Raw genomic sequence first — 20,733 nt, 5'->3', positions numbered from 1 at the left:
TCTCACTGAATCGACTCAATGATGGAGCATCCACAACTCTCTGGGGTGTAGAACCCCAAAGATTCACCACCCTTAGTAAGAGATTTCACCGCGTCTCAGTCCTAAATGGCTGGAAAGCCGATATCAGACAGTCCCTGATAAATCCGATGGGGAATTCAGGAGAAACGTCTTTACCCAGAGAGTGGGGAGAATGTGGGACTCGCTCCCGCGGGGAGCGGGGAGAATGTGGGACTCGCTCCCACGGGGAGCGGGGAGAATGTGGGACTCGCTCCCGCGGGGAGCGGGAGAATGTGGGACTCGCTCCCACGGGGAGCGGGGAGAATGTGGGACTCGCTCCCACGGGGAGCGGGGGAGAACGTGGGACTCGCTCCCACGGGGAGCGGGGAGAATGTGGGACTCGCTCCCACGGGGAGTGGGGAGAACGTGGGACTCGCTCCCACGGGGAGTGGGGAGAATGTGGGACTCGCTCCCACGGGGAGCGGGGAGAATGTGGGACTCGCTCCCACGGGGAGTGGGGAGAATGTGGGACTCGCTCCCACGGGGAGCGGGGAGAATGTGGGACTCGCTCCCACGGGGAGTGGTTGAGGTGAATCGCAGAGATGGATTGAAGGGGGGGAAGCTGGATAAACACATGAGGGAGAGAGGAATAGAAGGGTATGTTGATGGGGGTGAGAGGGAGAGGGGGGTGGGAGGAGACTTGTGTGGGGTAGAATCACGGAGCAGAGGGACCGAATGGCCTGTCCCTGTGGCGTTTAAGGAACACTACATATGTGGACGGCGGGAGGCAGAAGGAGCTTTACTCTGTTTTCACTGTGTCACCAGAAGAAGCAACATTCCCAATCTGTGGCTCCAGTATCTGTTAATGTAATGAGCCTTTCATTGGCTGCAGTTCAGCAACAGTAGATAAGATTCTCTTCCAGAACGAGCGAGGGGAAAGACATAAAGAAAGATAAATGAGGAAATAAAATTGATACATGTATGGAAGCCTTTTATAGGAATGTGCAGAGTGGCCAAGACTGAGGGCATTAGAAATAGGGCAAATCAAATTAGATTTGACATCTGACAAGGACATCTCCAACCCTCTTCTCCCTCCCTCATAGGTAGCTCAGCTCTCACGGGGTACAAAGTTTGAGGGTTCCTGTCCCCACTCCATTGGCTTCACCCCGTAATGCAGCCCGGCAGTCCCAGAGTCAGTACTGAGGGAGCGCCGCTCTGTCAGAGGGTCAGTACTGAGGGAGAGCCGCTCTGTTGGAGGGTCAGTGCTGAGGGAGCGCCGCACTGTCGGAGGGTCAGTACTGAGGGAGTGCAGCACTGTCAGAGGGTCAGTACTGAGGGAGCGCCGCTCTGTCAGAGGGTCAGTACTGAGGGAGCGCCGCTCTGTCGGAGGGTCAGTACTGAGGGAGCGCCGCACTGTCGGAGGGTCAGTACTGAGGGAGTGCAGCACTGTCGGAGGTGGCATCTTTCTGGATGAGACGTTAAACCGAGGTGTCTGTCCTTGAGATATATGTGAAAGATCCCAGATGATCAGGAATTGGGCGTGGGGTGGGGGTGACAGGGTCTCTCCGATGTCCTGGGACCCGAGACTTATCCCCCAACCAACATCACTAAAAAACGGACAGACAATCTGGGTCCTCATCAGCCTGTGGGATCTTGCTGTGCACAAATTGGCTGTCCTATTTCCTACGTTACAACAGTGACCGCGCTTCAGTGGCTGTGAAGTGCTTTCGAACAACCAGAGATGTTGAAAGGTGCTATAGAAATGCAAGTCCTTGATTCACTGTGTTGTCTACAAGTTGCCTGTCCAGTGCCCACATACACGCACAGACACACGCACAGGCACAGGCACACACGCGCACACGCGCGCACGCGCACACGCGCGCACACGCACACGCGCGCACACGCACACGCGCGCACACACACACGCGCGCACACACACACACGCGCGCACACACACACACGCGCGCACACACACACACGCGCGCACACACACACACGCGCGCACACACACACACGCGCGCACACACACACGCGCGCACACGCACACACGCGCGCGCACGCACACACACGCGCGCGCACACACACACGCGCGCGCACACACACACGCGCGCGCACACACACACGCGCGCGCACACACACACGCGCGCGCACACACACACACGCGCGCGCACACACACACGCGCGCGCACACACACACACGCGCGCACACACACACGCGCGCGCACACACACACGCGCGCACACACACGCGCGCACACACGCGCGCGCACACACGCGCGCGCACACACGCACGCGCACACACGCACGCGCACACGCGCGCGCACACGCACACGCACACGCACACGCACACGCACACGCACAGACACACGCACAGACACACGCACAGACACAGGACACACGCACAGACACACGCACAGACACACGCACAGACACACGCACAGACACACGCACAGACACACGCACAGACACACGCACAGACACACGCACAGACACACGCACAGACACAGACACACGCACAGACACAGACACACGCACAGACACAGACACACGCACAGACACAGACACACGCACAGACACAGACACACGCACAGACACAGACACACGCACAGACACAGACAGACACGCGTACACGCACACGCACAGACAGGCACACGCACACAGAAAGTCAGTATACAATTAAAACCAAGGTCCAATAAATCAATTTGCGGACGGGTCAAACCAGCCTCTTGTCTCGGGATTGGTGAATCAAGTAAAACGAACAGCTCCAGGAATAGGGGCAGGAGAAGGCCATTCAGCCCATCGAGCCTGCTCCACCACTCAACATGATCATGGCTGATCTTCTAGCCTCAATCCCACTTTTTCCCAACCAATCCCTCAACTGCCAAGAGTCCATCCATCTCCATCTCAGATATACTCGGCCGTGAAGTCTCCACAGCCCCCTGGGCTGGAGAACTGCAAAGACTCGCCAACGCTCTTGGTCAAAACGTTTCTCCGCATCTCAATCCAAAATGGCCGACCCCTTATCCTGGAGACTGTGACTCCCCAGCACTCGAGACTCCCCCAGCCATGAGGTGTGGAGGGGGATGGGGGGAAAACACCCTCTCAAGACTTCCAGCAGTTTCTGGACACAAGGATTGTGGGTGTTGCTGCCGCCACTATTGCCTGACCGTCACACAGTTAGCATACCTAGCCTGCGGCAGGGGTCAAAGGTCCTGTGATGGACCCTCCCACAGGCCGCTGTGCATCTCGAATTGGCATTTGGTGAGGGGGAGCTTTGCAGCCGTGTTTTCGATCGGGCTGTTCTTGCTGGCATGACAAAAACAGAGAAAGGACAAGCGTAATCACTCCTCCAGCTCTGGAAATGTCATTGCCTGCACAACTGAGAGGAAAGGGTTAAAAGCCAGGATATCACTGCAGGAGTTCCTCAGGGTAGTGTCCTCAGCCCAACCATCTTCAGCTGCTTCATCAGTGACCTTCCTTCCATCATAAGGTCAGAAGTGGGGATGTTCGCTGATGATTGCACAATGTTCAGCACCATTCACGACTCCTCAGATACTGAAGCCAGTCCTTGTCCAAATGCAGCAAGACCTGGACAATATCCAGGCTTGGGCTGACAAGTGGCAAGTAACATTCACGCCACACAAGTGCCAGGCAATGACCATCTCCAACAAGAGAGAATCTAACCATCGCCCCTTGACGTTCAATGGCATTACCATCACTGAATCCCCCACTGTCAACATCCTGGGGGTTAACATTGACCAGAAACTGAACTGGACCCAGCCATATAAATACTGTGGCTACAAGAGCAGATCAGAGGCTGGGAATCCTGCGGAAAGTAACTCACCTCCTGACTCCCCAAAGCCTGTCCACCATCTACAAGGCACAAGTCAGGAGTGTGATGGAATACTCCCCACTTGCCTGGATGAGTGCAGCTCCCACAACAGTCAAGAAGCTCGACACCATCCAGGACAAAGCAGCCCCGCTTGATCGGCACCCCATCCACAAACATTCACTCCCTCCACCACCCACGCACAGTAGCAGCAGTGTGTGTACCATCTACAAGATGCACTGCAGGAACTCACCAAGGCTCCTTAGACAGCACCTTCCAAACCCACGACCACTACCATCTAGAAGGACAAGGGCAGCAGACACATGGGGAACACCACCACCTGGAAGTTCCCCTCCGAGCCACTCACCAACCTGACTTGGGAAATATATCGGCCGTTCCTTCACTGTCGCTGGGTCCAAATCCTGGAACTCCCTCCCTAACAGCACGGTGGGTGTACCTACACCACAGGGGACTGCAGCGGCTCAAGAAGGCGGCTCACCCACCACCTTCTCAAGGGGGCAATTAGGGATGGGCAATAAATGCTGGGCCCGGCCAGCGATGCACCACATCCCATGAAAGAATTAAGAAAGCTTTATGTCCAGTGGATATGTTTCGAATCACCTGACCAAACGGAAATGAAAGGGAATAAAACCAGGGAGGGCTGGGGAATCTCAGCGGGTGCAGCAGTGCCTGTGGGGAGAGGGAGAGTTACCCTTTAGCGTCCAATTGGACTTCTTCAGAACTGATGCTTCTCGCGAGGCACTGGGGACCTTAGCGTTTTTGCAGGGGCTGATTTGGTGACCACGGTAACCGGCAGGGTGGTGAGGTTTTACCCGGGGGTCTCAGAGGAAGGTCCCAGTGCCAGCGACGGCCCTGGTACTCGGACCTGCCAAAGATGGTTCACCCCGACTGCATTCCTGCCCTTCACCACCTCGCCACGTCATCCCGAAGCGTGGTTGCGGGGGTCAGATAGCAAGGAGGGCAGCCAATTCATGCACAGCAAGATCCCACAAACAGCAACACGATAATGACTCAAATCTCTTGTTTATTTTTCCGGATTGAAGGATAAATATTGGGCCCCAGGACACCGGGGAGAACCCGCCCCCCACCTCTCCCTCTTACCCCCATCTCCCCGCCCACCCCACCCACTGTCCTCCTTCCAATCAAGGCCATCAGATCTTTTACATCCACTCGAGGGGGTTTTAATGTCTCATCCAAAAGGCAGCACCTCCGACAGTGCGGCACTCCCTCAGTACTGACCCTCCGACAGTGCGGCGCTCCCTCAGTACTGACCCTCCGACAGTGCGGCGCTCCCTCAGTACTGACCCTCCGACAGTGCGGCGCTCCCTCAGTACTGACCCTCCGACAGTGCGGCGCTCCCTCAGTACTGACCCTCCGACAGTGCGGCTCTCCCTCAGTACTGACCCACCGACAGTGCGGCGCTCCCTCAGTACTGACCCTCCGACAGTGCGGCGCTCCCTCAGTACTGACCCTCCGACAGTGCGGCGCTCCCTCAGTACTGACCCTCCGACAGTGCGGCGCTCCCTCAGTACTGACCCTCCGACAGTGCGGCGCTCCCTCAGTACTGACCCTCCGACAGTGCGGCGCTCCCTCAGTACTGACCCTCCGACAGTGCGGCGCTCCCTCAGTACTGACCCTCCGACAGTGCGGCGCTCCCTCAGTACTGACCCTCCGACAGTGCGGCGCTCCCTCAGTACTGACCCTCCGACAGTGCGGCGCTCCCTCAGTACTGACCCTCCGACAGTGCGGCGCTCCCTCAGTACTGACCCTCCGACAGTGCGGCGCTCCCTCAGTACTGACCCTCCGACAGTGCGGCGCTCCCTCAGTACTGACCCTCCGACAGTGCGGCGCTCCCTCAGTACTGACCCTCCGACAGTGCGGCGCTCCCTCAGTACTGACCCTCCGACAGTGCGGCGCTCCCTCAGTACTGACCCTCCGACAGTGCGGCTCTCCCTCAGTACTGACCCACCGACAGTGCGGCACTCCCTCAGTACTGACCCTCCGACAGTGCGGCGCTCCCTCAGTACTGACCCTCCGACAGTGCGGCGCTCCCTCAGTACTGACCCTCCGACAGTGCGGCACTCCCTCAGTACTGACCCTCCGACAGTGCGGCTCTCCCTCAGCACTGACCCTCCGACAGTGCGGCTCTCCCTCAGTACTGACCCACCGACAGTGCGGCTCTCCCTCAGTACTGACCCTCCGACAGTGCGGCGCTCCCTCAGTACTGACCCTCCGACAGTGCGGCGCTCCCTCAGTACTGACCCTCCGACAGTGCGGCGCTCCCTCAGTACTGACCCTCCGACAGTGCGGCGCTCCCTGAATGCCGGCACTGGGAGTGTCGATCTGGATCACGGGGCTGTGGTCTCAGGGATGGAGACTGGAGCCCAGGGTTGTCTGACTCTGAGGTGAGGGCGTGAGGGCCTGGAGCGCTCTGACTGCATTCACCAGATACGGTGCGAGGAGAAGGATTAGCCGCTTTCTACAATTTGGAACCGAGAGACACGTTGGGACATTGGCTGATACCTTCTTGCTTCCTGCAATTTAGCTGAGCGTGACTCTCTGCCAACTAAATTTCCTGTCGGAGCTGAAGTGAGGTTCCTTCAGGGCAGGAGTTCAGTTACCACAGCAACAGGGCCCCCTCTGAACTCTCTCCCACTCGGCAGTGGGACAGGGAGGAGCTCCCGTCTAAAGGAACCATTTACCACCCACTATTTGTGTTCAAAGTTCCACTTGGGCAGAAGGAGATGGAATATTCTCCTCCAAAGGTTTGCAGGCTGCATTTCGGAGGGTGAGGGCCACACAAGGTCACTCAGTCACTCAGAGGGGGGGCAGGTTGTTCCAATTCACAACACAATCAGTGGCCATTCGGCCCCTCTAACCCTTTCCAGGCTGTTCACCCATCACCCACCCTCCCTATCTCTGTAACCTCCTCCAGCCCCTACACCCCTCCCTATCTCTGTAACCTCCTCCAGCCCCTACACCCCTCCCTATCTCTGTAACCTCCTCCAGCCCCTACACCCCTCCCTATCTCTGTAACCTCCTCCAGCCCCTACACCCTTCCCTATCTCTGTAACCTCCTCCAGCCCCTACACCCCTCCCTATCTCTGTAACCTCCTCCAGCCCCTACACCCCTATCTCTGTAACCTCCTCCAGCCCCTACACCCCTCCCTATCTCTGTAACCTTCTCCAGCCCCTACACCCCTTCCTATCTCTGTAACCTGCTCCAACCCCTACACCCCTCCCTATCTCTGTTACCTCCTTCAGTCCCTACACCCCTCCCTATCTCTGTTACCTCCTCCAGCCCTTACACCCCTCCCTATCTCTGTAACCTCCTCCAGCCCTTACACCCCTCCCTATCTCTGTAACCTCCTCCAGTCCCTACACCCCTCCCTATCTCTGTAACCTCCTCCAGCCCTTACACCCCTCCCTATCTCTGTAACCTCCTCCAGCCCCTACACCCCTCCCTATCTCTGTAACCTCCTCCAGTCCCTACACCCTCCCTATCTCTGTAACCTCCTCCAGCCCCTACACCCCTCCCTATCTCTGTAACCTCCTCCATCCCCTACATCCCTCGCTATCTCTGTAACCTCCTCCAGCCCCTACAACCCTCCGAGATCTCTGCTCTCCTCCAATTCCGGCCTCTTGCCCATCCCCCGATTCCCATCGCTCCACCATTGGCGGCCGTGCCTTCAGCTGCCTGGGGGCCCTGAGCTCTGGAATTCCCTCCCTAAACCTCTCCGTCCCTCTCTCTCTCTCTGTTTCTATCTCCTCCTTAAAACCGGCCTCTTAGTGTTTTCGCTCTCCTGTCCCTAATATGTCCTTTAGCCGCTCGGGCTCAGACTTAGTTTGACAAATCGCTCCCGTGAGGTGACTGGTGATGTTTTACACGATGAAAAGCGCAAGCAAACTTTAAAAACAAAAATACATTCATGGGATGTGGGTGTCGCTGGCTTGGTCTGCATTTATTGCCCGTCCTTAATTACCCTTGAAGCATATGTTGCTTCTATTATGTTATCTTGTTCACCTGAAGCCACCTACTCCTACCCCATTTATCCCTGTTTATTCATCTCCTTGCTTTTTAAAAGCAACATTTGTCTTTCTGCCTCATTGTCTCCTTGTCTTAATCCCTCTCGAGTGGCCCCCTCACTATCCTGTTTGCATCCTCTCTTCAGCCTCCCTTGCTCTCTCCTCTCCATCGCGGAGACGTGATTGACACACTCAGCGCCATTCCTCTGACCCTCGGGGTCTCTGTTCATCTTTGTCCCGTTGCAAAGACCCTCGGTGCTCAAAGCCGCACGGATATCCTGCTTGGCTCACCCTCGGTGCTCTCTCGCCTCGCGGTCGGGGGATCGAGGGTTCGATCCCCAGCTCCCGAGACTCTGAGCCCCACAAGGCGGGAGTGGCACTCCCGGAGCCAGCGCTGAGGGAGCCCTGTAATGCCGGAGGCTCTGTCTGTCAGCCGACCCCCTGCCTGCCCTCACGCGTGGATGGGAAACATCCCATAGCCGCTATTGGATGAAGAGCGGTGGGGGGTTGGGGAGGAGGTGTTGGGGGGGAGATGGAATTCTCCCCGGTGTCCCAATATTTATCCCTCAACCAACGTCACTTTAAAAAAATGAAAGAATCAACAAACCTGACGATCTGGGTCATTATCACGTTTGTGGGATCTTGCTGTGCGCACGTTGGTTTCCGACATCACACAAACAACACTTCGAATTTGCCTCACTGGCAGTTTGAGACATCTTCGCCGCGGCCAATCCCCCCCTACCCCCACCGACGTAGCGAGACGCACATTCTGCCCACTCCGCACAGAGGGGGTGGGGAGAAACCGGTGGCTTTAGACAGCCCCGAGTTCCGGCAACCGGGTAGCAGGCCGAGGGTCGGAGTGAGAAGCGGGCGGAACAGAACGACCGAATCGCCACAGGAGACGTCGGCCGTGGTTCGACGGCGCAGAGCCGGGGAGGGTGGGGTGGGGGGAGGACGACAGGGGAGGGGAGAAAGATTTGGCGGCGGGTGGGAGGCCGGGAAAGAGACAGCGCGTCAACTAGGCCGGAGCCAGCCCTCCAGTTTCGGTGCCTACATCCCAGAGATCTGGGAAGCATTTTCATGTGTGGGTGGGATCAGTACATTAAAGCCAACCTTTTAATTAAACGGCTCAATGAGTAACATAAACATGGCCCACCCCTGCTGTCGAAACAGAGCCTGCTCTTTGTAAATTGGAAAGGGGCCTAATTAAGAGGCTCTGTTAAGTGCAGACATGAAAGCATTCGCAGTATTAGCCGCCCCGCGTCTCCTCCCTCAGGTTTAAGGCTGGCATCTCCCACCCAGCTTTCATCTCGCCGCCTCCCCACCCACCCCGGTCTGGCATCATCCTCGCCGGAGCTCCTGAGGCCTGAGGCCTACACATCCAGCTCGAATCCCCCCAGGGCAGCTCCAGACTCTGGAGCCGGCTGTTGACCGGCGTACAAACCCACCTGGGCCACTCGGGAAGGGGGAGAGTGCCCCCCTTACCCGGTCTGGCCCAAGAAGCCAGTGTGGTCAACTAGGCTGCAGCACCCGACCCAACCCCCAACCCTACCCCCACCCACCCGGTCCCCCCCACCCACCCCCACGAGGTGGGTGGGCCCCGCGAGACGCTGGGGTGGCATCAAACCCGGTACCAGGCGCGCGAAGCCAGCACGCCAACATCCCTTCAAGGGACAAGGGTGCCAGGCCTTCACCAGGCAAGGCCCACATTATGAGGCACTCTCCCAAGTGCTTTTTTTGGAAAGGGGTGTTGGGGTGGCGGAGGTTGGGGGGGAAGGTTGCTGTTCAGTCTGGGAGGTGGAGGGGGGGGGGACGTTATTTCCTCTCGACGGACGTTCTCCCCCGTGTCCCGGGGCCCAATATTTACCCCTCGGCCAACACCGCTAAAAAGAAACAGGCGACCCGGGTCATCATCCCCGCTGCCCTTTGTGGGAGCTTGCTGTGCGCAAAGGACGGCCGCTGCCGGGTACCCGACGTGACGGCAGCCGGGCCTCACTTCGAGGCCCGCTCCACGGGCTGGCAAAGCGCCCTCGCGTGCCTGAGCGGCTGTGCAAGGGCGCTAGAGGAATGCAGGTCTTTGTTGGCCCCCAAACCAGCGAGGGGGGGGCGACAGGAGTGCGGCTGGGACCCCAAGGCGGGTCCCTGTGGTCAGGAGCAGCCCAGCCTGGTGAATGGGGGGGGGGGTCGAAGGGTGTGTCGGGAGGTGGAAGGGGTGAGGGCAGAGAGAGGGTCAAAGGGGGCACTAGAGGGTGATGAACGGTCAAAGAGTCTGGACGTATCTCATGGTGAGTGAACGCGGAGGGAGAGGATCAAACAGACGAGGGTTTGATTGTAGCTTCATACAGCTCGACAGTAGCAGACGTCTGAGAGCGAGTCGGCTGGACGGGGGGGGGCGGGGGGAGCGGGTAAGGCCAAGCAGCCAGGAAACACAGAGTGGGCACCCGGGACACGGAGAACAGAGCGAGGTTACCCGTGATCACACGCACACGGACTGGCGTGGTTACCCATGACCCTCGCCCCACATGGACTGGCGTGGTTACCCATGACCCTTGCCGCACACGCACACGGACTGGCGTGGTTACCCATGACCCTCGCCGCACACGGACTGGCGTGGTTACCCATGACCCTCGCCGCACACGGACTGGTGTGGTTACCCATGACCCTCGCCGCACACGGACTGGCGTGGTTACCCATGACCCTCACGCACACGCACATAGACTGGCGTGGTTACCCATGACCCTCGCCGCACACGCACACGGACTGGCGTGGTTACCCATGACCCTCGCCGCACACGCACACGGACTGGAGTGGTTACCCATGACCCTCGCTGCACACGGACTGGCGTGGTTACCCATGACCCTCGCCACACACGGACTGGCGTGGTTAGCCATGACCCTCACCGCACACGCACACGGACTGGCATGGTTACCCATGACCCTCGCCACACACGGACTGGCGTGGTTACCCATGACCCTCGCCGCACACGCACACGCACACGGACTCACATATGTAATAGTAGTCAGTGCCAGGCCGGAACTCAAAGCCCAGTGAGAACGGGGTGAAGAGCTGGATCTTCTCCAGGAAGCGGACGGGGCCGAAGGGGGCAAAGGGTCGGTTGCACTCCCAACGTTTGAAGGCCTTGCTGTTGATGTGACAGTGCCCGTAACCCTCGGCGTCCACCATGTAGAGCTGGAACTTCTCCGTCTGCTCCTCTGGGGTAGCGGGCGAGTAATGCGGGCACACGATGTCCAGGTAGTCATTGATTTCCACTCGGACTGTGTAATTGTCCCCTCGAAACCTGCCGGGCGGGGAAGAGACAAAACATCATGGAGTCAGCAACTTCGGGGGGAGGGGCGGGTGTGGTGGAGTGAGTATGGAGGGAGGGAGGGAGGGGATCGGAAGGGAGTTTAACTGGGAGGTGCTAAGTGACACACGACCCTGACAGGCCGAGGTCAGAAATCAATTTTAATTCTGTGCCGTGAAAGGTGTGGGGAGGCCGGTCACGGACTTGTGCACAGCAGGATCCCACAAGCAATGTACTTTTGCACCCTTTTGGAATAGAGGTCACCAATTTTTTTTGTTGGGGGGGTGGGGGGAGCTTTGCATTGAATAGCAGCTGAGCTGGTAATGCCAGTTGGCTGGAGGCCATCGATCGCCCAGCGCGTTAGCTTTAACCCCACCGCTGATGTTGGGTGTTGGGTATTTCGGAGCGAGGCAGAGATGCCAATGGTTTATTCGCATGTGACACCCCTATTCTTACAACAGTTTCAACCAACCCCTGCTGTCACAAAGTGTCTGCCCTCACTCTTATCCCAGCTCGAGGCCCCAGCGTTCTCTCTCGCTTTGCTCGGAATCCACACCCAGGCTCAACCAATCGAGCTCAGTGAGCATCGATCAGTTGCCAGGCTCCCATAATCAATTACCGGGCAATTCAACGTCACCCAGCATCGAAAAGATGGGGAGGCAGTGATCCCACAATGTCAAACCCTGGGTTGTTCAGGACTGGACGGCCGGGTGGATGAAGGGAAGGGTATAAAGGAGGAGAGGGATACCACAGGGAGAGGGGGAAATGAGAGAGAGAGGGAGGTGGGTAGAGCAGTACACAGAGTCTTCATTCCCACAGAGGGGGATGGGGAACAGAAAAAGATTAATGTTTGGACAACGAGGCAGTTTGGAGCCAAACTCAACACCAGGATTGACTCTGAACAAACAAATTGCATTTATATAGCACCTTGAACAAAATGAAATGTTCTTCACGAGAGCGTTTTGAAGGCGTATTTAACCCCGATTCACATGAGGAGATACCATGGACAGGCGACCTAAAGCTCGGTCAAAGAGGCCGGTTTGAAGGGGCATCTTAAACGAGGAGCAATTGGCAGGGAGGGGGAGGTTGGGAAAAATTTGAGGATAAATATCAGAGAGGTGTAGGGTCTGGAGGAGGTTACAGAGATAGGGAGGGGTGTAGGGGCTGGAGGAGGTTACAGAGATAGGGAGGGGGTGTAGGGTCTGGAGGAGGTTACAGAGATAGGGAGGGGGTGTAGGGTCTGGAGGAGGTTACAGAGATAGGGAGGGGTGTAGGGGCTGGAGCAGGTTACAAAGATAGGGAGGGGTGTAGGGGCTGGAGGAGGTTACAGAGATAGGGAGGGGTGTAGGGGCTGGAGCAGGTTACAGAGATAGGGAGGGGTGTAGGGGCTGGAGGAGGTTACAGAGATAGGGAGGGGGTGTAGGGTCTGGAGGAGGTTACAGAGATAGGGAGGGGTGTAGGGGCTGGAGGAGGTTACAGAGATAGGGAGGGGTGTAGGGGCTGGAGGAGGTTACAGAGATAGGGAGGGGTGTAGGGGCTGGAGGAGGTTACAGAGATAGGGAGGGGGTAGGGGCTGGAGGAGGTTACAGAGATAGGGAGGGGTGTCGGGGCTGGAGCAGGTTACAAAGATAGGGAGGGGTGTAGGGGCTGGAGGAGGTTACAGAGATAGGGAGGAGTGTAGGGGCTGGAGGAGGTTACGGGGATAGGGTGGGGTGTAGGGGCTGGAGGAGGTTACGGGGATAGGGAGGGGTGTAGGGGCTGGAGGAGGTTACAGAGATAGGGAGGGGGTGTAGGGGCTGGAGGAGGTTACAGAGATAGGGAGGGGGTGCAGCTCAGTGACATTGAGACAGGGGGAATGAGGAGAGCAGATTCTTGATGGCTCCGACAGGGAAAATCTCCCTCCCCGAGTCTCCCAGGCAACGGGAAAAGCCGGCCTCTCCCAGCCCCCCGAGGGTTTCTGTGTCAATGTCTCCAATTTAATAAGAGTGATGACCTAAAAAATGAAGCAAGACTCTCCCTCCCCAGCCATGATCAGGAGGATCAGGTTTTATCCAGATAGATTGTTGCTTTTCCATCTCAGCCCAGCCCGAAAATCTAACCTTGGCCTCATCACTCAGAGAGACAGGGACAATAACAAATAATAATAATCGGCCTTCTCGACACACAACCAGCGCCAGCCTCAGTGTCTTCCAACGCTCTGCACTTTGCCTGGGAGCAACCACAGCCTCCGAGCCCACAGGGAGCCCTGGTTAATGGGCCCAATTACCCAGTCACCTTGCAGACTGGTCGCTTATTGGCCAACGCAGATATAATGGAGCAACTGGTCATTGCTCAGATCTCTCAGCCACAACAGAGAGACACATTCCCATCAGATAGGTCTCTCCGATCGGCCTCGTGAATTATCCCTTGACCTTGTAGAGGAGGGTGTTACTCCTCGATACAGAGTAAAGCTCCCTCTACACTGTCCCCATCAAACACTCCCAGGACAGGTACAGCACGGGGTTAGATACAGGGTAAAGCTCCGTCTACACTGTCCCCATCAAACACTCCCAGGACAGGTACAGCACGGGGTTAGATACAGAGTAAAGCTCCCTCTACACTGACCCCATCAAACACTCCCTGGGCCAGTACTGAGGAAGTGCCGCACTGTCGGAGGGTCAGTACTGAGGGAGCGCCGCACTGTCGGAGGGTCAGTACTGAGGGAGCGCCGCACTGTCGGAGGGTCAGTACTGAGGGAGCGCCGCACTGTCGGAGGGTCAGTACTGAGGGAGCGCCGCACTGTCGGAGGGTCAGTACTGAGGGAGCGCCGCACTGTCGGAGGGTCAGTACTGAGGGAGCGCCGCACTGTCGGAGGGTCAGTACTGAGGGAGCGCCGCACTGTCGGAGGGTCAGTACTGAGGGAGCGCCGCACTGTCGGAGGGTCAGTACTGAGGGAGCGCCGCACTGTCGGAGGGTCAGTACTGAGGGAGCGCCGCACTGTCGGAGGGTCAGTACTGAGGGAGCGCCGCACTGTCGGAGGGTCAGTACTGAGGGAGCGCCGCACTGTCGGAGGGTCAGTACTGAGGGAGCGCCGCACTGTCGGAGGGTCAGTACTGAGGGAGCGCCGCACTGTCGGAGGGTCAGTACTGAGGGAGCGCCGCACTGTCGGAGGGTCAGTACTGAGGGAGCGCCGCACTGTCGGAGGGTCAGTACTGAGGGAGCGCCGCACTGTCGGAGGGTCAGTACTGAGGGAGCGCCGCACTGTCGGAGGGTCAGTACTGAGGGAGCGCCGCACTGTCGGAGGGTCAGTACTGAGGGAGCGCCGCACTGTCGGAGGGTCAGTACTGAGGGAGCGCCGCACTGTCGGAGGGTCAGTACTGAGGGAGCGCCGCACTGTCGGAGGGTCAGTACTGAGGGAGCGCCGCACTGTCGGAGGGTCAGTACTGAGGGAGCGCCGCACTGTCGGAGGGTCAGTACTGAGGGAGCGCCGCACTGTCGGAGGGTCAGTACTGAGGGAGCGCCGCACTGTCGGAGGGTCAGTACTGAGGGAGCGCCGCACTGTCGGAGGGTCAGTACTGAGGGAGCGCCGCACTGTCGGAGGGTCAGTACTGAGGGAGCGCCGCACTGTCGGAGGGTCAGTACTGAGGGAGCGCCGCACTGTCGGAGGGTCAGTACTGAGGGAGCGCCGCACTGTCGGAGGGTCAGTACTGAGGGAGCGCCGCACTGTCGGAGGGTCAGTACTGAGGGAGCGCCGCACTGTCGGAGGGTCAGTACTGAGGGAGCGCCGCACTGTCGGAGGGTCAGTACTGAGGGAGCGCCACACTGTCAGAGGTGCCATCTTTCGGGTTGAGACGTTAAACCGAGGTCCCCGTCTACCCTCTCGGGCGGGTGCAAAGATCCCACTGGACAAAGAGCCGGGGTGGGGAGACCTTCCCCGTGTCCTGGGGGCCAAGAATTATCCCTCAATCAACATCTGAAGCGTGTGAGCAGGAGACAACGCCACAGTGAGCGGTCACCGTGTACAAAATGGCCGCCACATGGTTACGCTCGCAAGAACCTCGGGATATTTAACATCAAAAGTCTCGACGGAAACCTGTGGCTCTCTCGTCTTGTGCCAACTCTCGGGGGCCTGGGGTCTGGAGCGACCCCCGTACCTTAACCTGTGTGGCCTGCCTGGAAACAGCCTGCCCGGGGGGTGAGGAAGGGAGGGCTGGCGGGCGGTGGGGGGGGTAGAAAGTTGCTGCTTCTGAGAGACAAGAGGAGAGATTTTCTTGGAGTCAAACTCACCTCAGGAATTTCGAGTTTAGCCTGCCCAAAAATTAAAAACAAAAACTTGGCACGTAGGCCCCAATCCTGACACTGGGCCCAACTCCCACCAGGACCTCATTAACTTTCCAGACATCCACTCCTGTGTGTGTGTGTCAGCATGAAATAATCCCACCACACACACCCCCCATCTCCAAACCTCCTCCTCCCCCCCCTCCACTAACCCTTCAAAAGCAGAAAGGGAGACCAAATCATGCAGCGAGAACTTGGAATATTCCAGTCAAACTTTCCTGGCAGCCTAAGAAAGCCTTTCTGAAGGATCGAGAGCAGAACGGTATTTCTGGAACTTATATAATAGGTTTTCTAGCGCAACCCCCCACCCGCCCTCAAACAAGCTCATAACCCTCACACTTCCAACCAACCGGGTCTTTCTCACCTCCTATCCTGCACACGCATTCACTGCCCCCCACCCCCCTCTCCGTCCTCAAACTTCCCCCCCTCACCGCTTCTCCGCAGAATCCCGGCCTCCAGCCCTCCCTCCCAAAAGGTGACCAGCGCAACTCGTCGCCTATTCCCTCGCCGAATATTTCCGATCGTTTACCTCCTCCCCCCCGCCACCCCCATCCCCGCCTCCTCCTGTGGTGAGTGACTCTGCAGTCCGCTCACCCCACTGATACTTTGCTTTTTCCACTCTGCTCCCTTTATTGATAAAGGAGGGTCCAACCTCTCCCCCCATCCCCCCCGTGAATCACAAATCTCAGCCCAAGTCCTGCGTCCGATTCCGGACTGCACTTTGGGAAGGATGTCCAGGGACTCGGAGAGGGTGCGGGAGGGAGATTGACCCCGGATTAGGACCAGGGATCAGGAGACTTCAGTTTGTGTGGAGAGACTTGGAGAAGCTGGGATTGTTCTCCTTAGAGCGGAGAAGGTTAAGGGGGAGATTGAATCGAGATGTTCGAAATCAGGAAGGGGGTTTCGGACAGAGTCAATAAGGAGAAACTGTTTCCACTGGGCAGGAGGGTCGGTAACCAGAGGGGGACACAGATTGAAGAGAATCGGGGAAAGAACCAGAGGGGGAGATGAGGAGAATTTGTTTTTTATTTACACAGCGAGTTGTTGGGATCTGGAAGGCGCTGCCTGAAAGGGCGGTGGAAGCAGATTCAATAGGAACTTTCAAAAGGGGGGGAATCGGATAAATACTGGAAAGGGGAACAGTTGCAGGGATATGGGGGGGGGAAAGAGCCGGTGGGGGACTAATTGGATAGATCTGTCAAAGAGCCGGAACAGGCATGATGGGCTGAATGGCCTCCTCCTGGGCTGAGAGAGTCTCTGACTGGATGATCTAAGCAGGAGAGGAGCTGGGCAGAGTGAGGGATAACCCACGTCTCAGCTGAGAGGCGTACAGCCTGACAGGAAAGCCAAAACTGCGGCAAATATCGAATATAAGGAGACGGACAGGCTGAGAAAGTCAACATTTCAATTCACGGAGTCTTAGTTCCATCTTATTTGGGCAGAGATGGCTGTCCGATTAACGGGAGGTCATGTTTTTGCCGCATTCATATCTGGAAAAGACCACATTCCTCGTGTGATCCCATATCAGCCCAGGCTGGATCTATTAAACCGGGTCTGACCTCAATGCAAGATAAGGGTCCCATTAACCCACTGACTGGGATTAACAGACAGGGGATTAACCCCCTCGCATCCCGGCGCGTTGCCGTGGCGACGGGTCTAGGGAGACGAGGAAATGGAGGCTGATGCACCATTAGCCTCCGACCTTCCTCCAGGCGTCCATCCTCTGCCCTCCTGCTCCCACGGCAACCCTCGCCCAGCTGCCTTCCGTGGCCCCCTCTTCCCTCACAGCTGTTCCTCTGTGGAAGGAACCGCGGGTGAGTTCACCCGCCTCAGCCCACCGGCCCTCCCCTGCCTCAACCATTGTCCAGGCTCCCCCCTGCTCTTCGACTGGGTTTCCCCTCGCCCACCCCCTCCCCTACCCCGCCCCCGCATCGCTCAACGATCCTGAGGCCAAACCCCCTGTACCACATCTAGCAGGGTGAGGCAGGCGCGCATTGCTCGAGCGCCCTTCACCTCCCTTCAGGGTATCCCAGAGCGTTTCACAGCCAGTGAAGCACTTTTTATTATGAACTGGGGTCACTCTTGTAATGTGGGAAACGTGGCAGCCAATTTGCGCACAGCAAGATCCCACAAACAGCAATGTGACAATGACCCAGACCATCGGCCTTTTTTTTGAAGAGATGTTGGTTGAGGGATAAATATTGGGCCCCAGGGCACCGGGGAGAACTCACCCTTCACCCCAACCCCTTCCCCCGCTTCTTCCAATAGCGGCTGTGAGATCTTTTACATCCACCCGAGAGGGCAGAGAGGGACCTCGGTTTAATGCCTCATCCTGAAAGGTGACACCTCCAACAGTGCGGCACTCCCTCAGTACTGACCCTCCGACAGTGCGGCACTCCCTCAGTACTGACCCTCCGACAGTGCGGCACTCCCTCAGTACTGAGCCTCCGACAGTGCGGCGCTCCCTCAGTACTGACCCTCCGACAGTGCGGCACTCCCTCAGTACTGACCCTCCGACAGTGCGGCACTCCCTCAGTACTGACCCTCCGACAGTGCGGCGCTCCCTCAGTACTGACCCTCCGACAGTGCGGCACTCCCTCAGTACTGACCCTCCGACAGTGCGGCGCTCCCTCAGTACTGACCCTCCGACAGTGCGGCGCTCCCTCAGTACTGACCCTCCGACAGTGCGGCGCTCCCTCAGTACTGACCCTCCGACAGTGCGGCGCTCCCTCAGTACTGACCCTCCGACAGTGCGGCGCTCCCTCAGTACTGACCCTCCGACAGTGCGGCGCTCCCTCAGTACTGACCCTCCGACAGTGCGGCGCTCCCTCAGTACTGACCCTCCGACAGTGCGGCGCTCCCTCAGTACTGACCCTCCGACAGTGCGGCGCTCCCTCAGTACTGACCCTCCGACAGTGCGGCGCTCCCTCAGTACTGACCCTCCGACAGTGCGGCGCTCCCTCAGTACTGACCCTCCGACAGTGCGGCGCTCCCTCAGTACTGACCCTCCGACAGTGCGGCACTCCCTCAGTACTGAGCCTCCAACAGTGCGGCGCTCCCTCAGTACTGACCCTCCGACAGTGCGGCACTCCCTCAGTACTGACCCTCCGACAGTGCGGCACTCCCTCAGTACTGACCCTCCGACAGTGCGGCGCTCCCTCAGTACTGACCCTCCGACAGTGCGGCACTCCCTCAGTACTGACCCTCCGACAGTGCGGCGCTCCCTCAGTACTGACCCTCCGACAGTGCGGCGCTCCCTCAGTACTGACCCTCCGACAGTGCGGCGCTCCCTCAGTACTGACCCTCCGACAGTGCGGCGCTCCCTCAGTACTGACCCTCCGACAGTGCGGCGCTCCCTCAGTACTGACCCTCCGACAGTGCGGCGCTCCCTCAGTACTGACCCTCCGACAGTGCGGCGCTCCCTCAGTACTGACCCTCCGACAGTGCGGCGCTCCCTCAGTACTGACCCTCCGACAGTGCGGCGCTCCCTCAGTACTGACCCTCCGACAGTGCGGCGCTCCCTCAGTACTGACCCTCCGACAGTGCGGCGCTCCCTCAGTACTGACCCTCCGACAGTGCGGCACCCCCTCAGTACTGACCCTCCGACAGTGCGGCGCTCCCTCAGTACTGACCCTCCGACAGTGCGGCACCCCCTCAGTACTGACCCTCCGACAGTGTGGCTCTGGAGAGGGGAATCGAACCCACGAGGTTGTGACTCTGAGGTGAGAGAGCACAACCCACTGGGACACGTCTGTTCATTCAATGAGATGAGAAGGGATTTCTTTTTCCCCCAAATTATTTGGAACTGGATCAGCCCAACCCACGGTATCGCTCCCAAATTTGAGATGGGGGGAATCGTGGAGAGAGTTGAGAGAAGCTGAAGATGTGAGTGACATCTCTCGCAGGAATCCCGTCCTGTCTCCGGGCTGCACCCTGACCTGGGCCCTACACGTTCTCAATCCTTCAGTGACAGGCCTGAATGGAAAGACCACATGCCTGATGGCCGGCCCCCAGAGAGAGACCCCACTAGACCATTTCCTGACGTGTCCAGTCAGCTGTGAACTGATGGATGGACACACACAGCTGGTGAACCTCTCAAAGTGATTGGGGAGGCTCGAGAACCTCACCTCCCCCTCCCCAACAGATTAACAACAAACTTCCAACACGGAGACCCCTCAACGGGGGAGGTAGAGAGAGAGAGAGAGAGAGAGGGGGAGGAGGTAGAGAGAGAGAGAGAGAGAGAGAGGGGGAGGCAGTGAGAGAGAGAGAGACAGAGTGATAGAGAGAGAGAGAGAGAGAGAGGGAGAGGTAGAGCGAGAGAGAGAGAGAGGGGGGAGTAGAGAGAGAGAGAGAGAGAGGGGGAGGTAGAGAGAGAGAGAGAGGGGGAGGTAGAGAGAGAGAGAGAGGGGGAGGTAGAGAGAGAGAGAGAGGGGGGGAGGTAGAGAGAGAGAGAGAGAGGGGGGGAGGTAGAGAGAGAGAGAGAGTAGGGAGTAGAGAGAGAGAGAGACAGAGGGGGAGGTAGAGAGAGAGAGAGGGGGGAGGTAGAGAGAGAGGGGGGAAGTAGAGAGAGAGAGAGAGAGGGGAAGGGTGGGGGAGGTAGAGAGAGAGAGACAGCAGGGGAGGTAGAGAGAGAGAGAGAGAGATGAGGTAGAGGTAGAGAGAGAGGGGAGGTAGAGAGCGATAGAGATAGAGGTACAGAGAGAGAGAGGGGTAGAGAGAGAGAGAGGGGTAGAGAGAGAGAGAGAGGTAGAGAGAGAGAGAGGGGTAGAGAGAGAGAGAGAGGGGTAGAGAGAGAGAGAGAGGGGTACAGAGAGAGAGAGGGGGGTACAGAGAGAGAGAGGGGGGTACAGAGAGAGAGGGGTAGAGAGAGAGAGAGAGGGGTAGAGAGAGAGAGAGAGGGGTAGAGAGAGAGAGAGAGGGGTAGAGAGAGAGAGAGGGGTAGAGAGAGAGAGAGGGGTAGAGAGAGAGAGAGGGGTAGAGAGAGAGAGAGGGGTAGAGAGAGAGAGAGGGGTAGAGAGAGAGAGAGGGAGGTAGAGAGAGAGAGGGGGAGGTAGAGAGAGAGAGGGCGAGAGAGAGAGAGAGAGAGAGAGAGAGTGAGAGGGGGGTAGAAAGAGAGAGAGAGAGAGAGAGGGACGTAGACAGAGAGGGGGTGGTTGTGAACAATATCGAGACATGGAGAAGGAGCAGTGAAGACGATCCCAGAGGGGAGAGGGTTTATAATCGATCAGGCCGGGGCTCTT

At 58.1% G+C, this 20,733-nt stretch overlaps 1 protein-coding gene across 1 annotated transcript in view; it reads right to left on the bottom strand.

Moving 5' to 3' along the window:
• Positions 1 to 20,733, bottom strand: part of LOC144675966 (ephrin-A2-like) — a gene marked incomplete at its 3' end in the record, with an annotated part of 72,478 nt that overhangs the window by 28,729 nt on the left and 23,016 nt on the right. The window contains exon 2 of the mRNA XM_078536482.1: positions 10,878 to 11,170. Coding sequence (XP_078392608.1) covers positions 10,878 to 11,170 — 293 coding nt within the window. The remainder of the gene's footprint in view (positions 1 to 10,877; positions 11,171 to 20,733) is intronic.

This window comes from Cetorhinus maximus, unplaced genomic scaffold (assembly GCF_964194155.1).
Source record: "Cetorhinus maximus unplaced genomic scaffold, sCetMax3.hap1.1 HAP1_SCAFFOLD_1248, whole genome shotgun sequence".
In the NCBI taxonomy this organism is placed as follows: domain Eukaryota; kingdom Metazoa; phylum Chordata; class Chondrichthyes; order Lamniformes; family Cetorhinidae; genus Cetorhinus; species Cetorhinus maximus.
The sequence above is the reverse complement of the archived record's forward strand: the minus strand, read 5'-3'. Positions and strand labels throughout refer to the sequence as shown.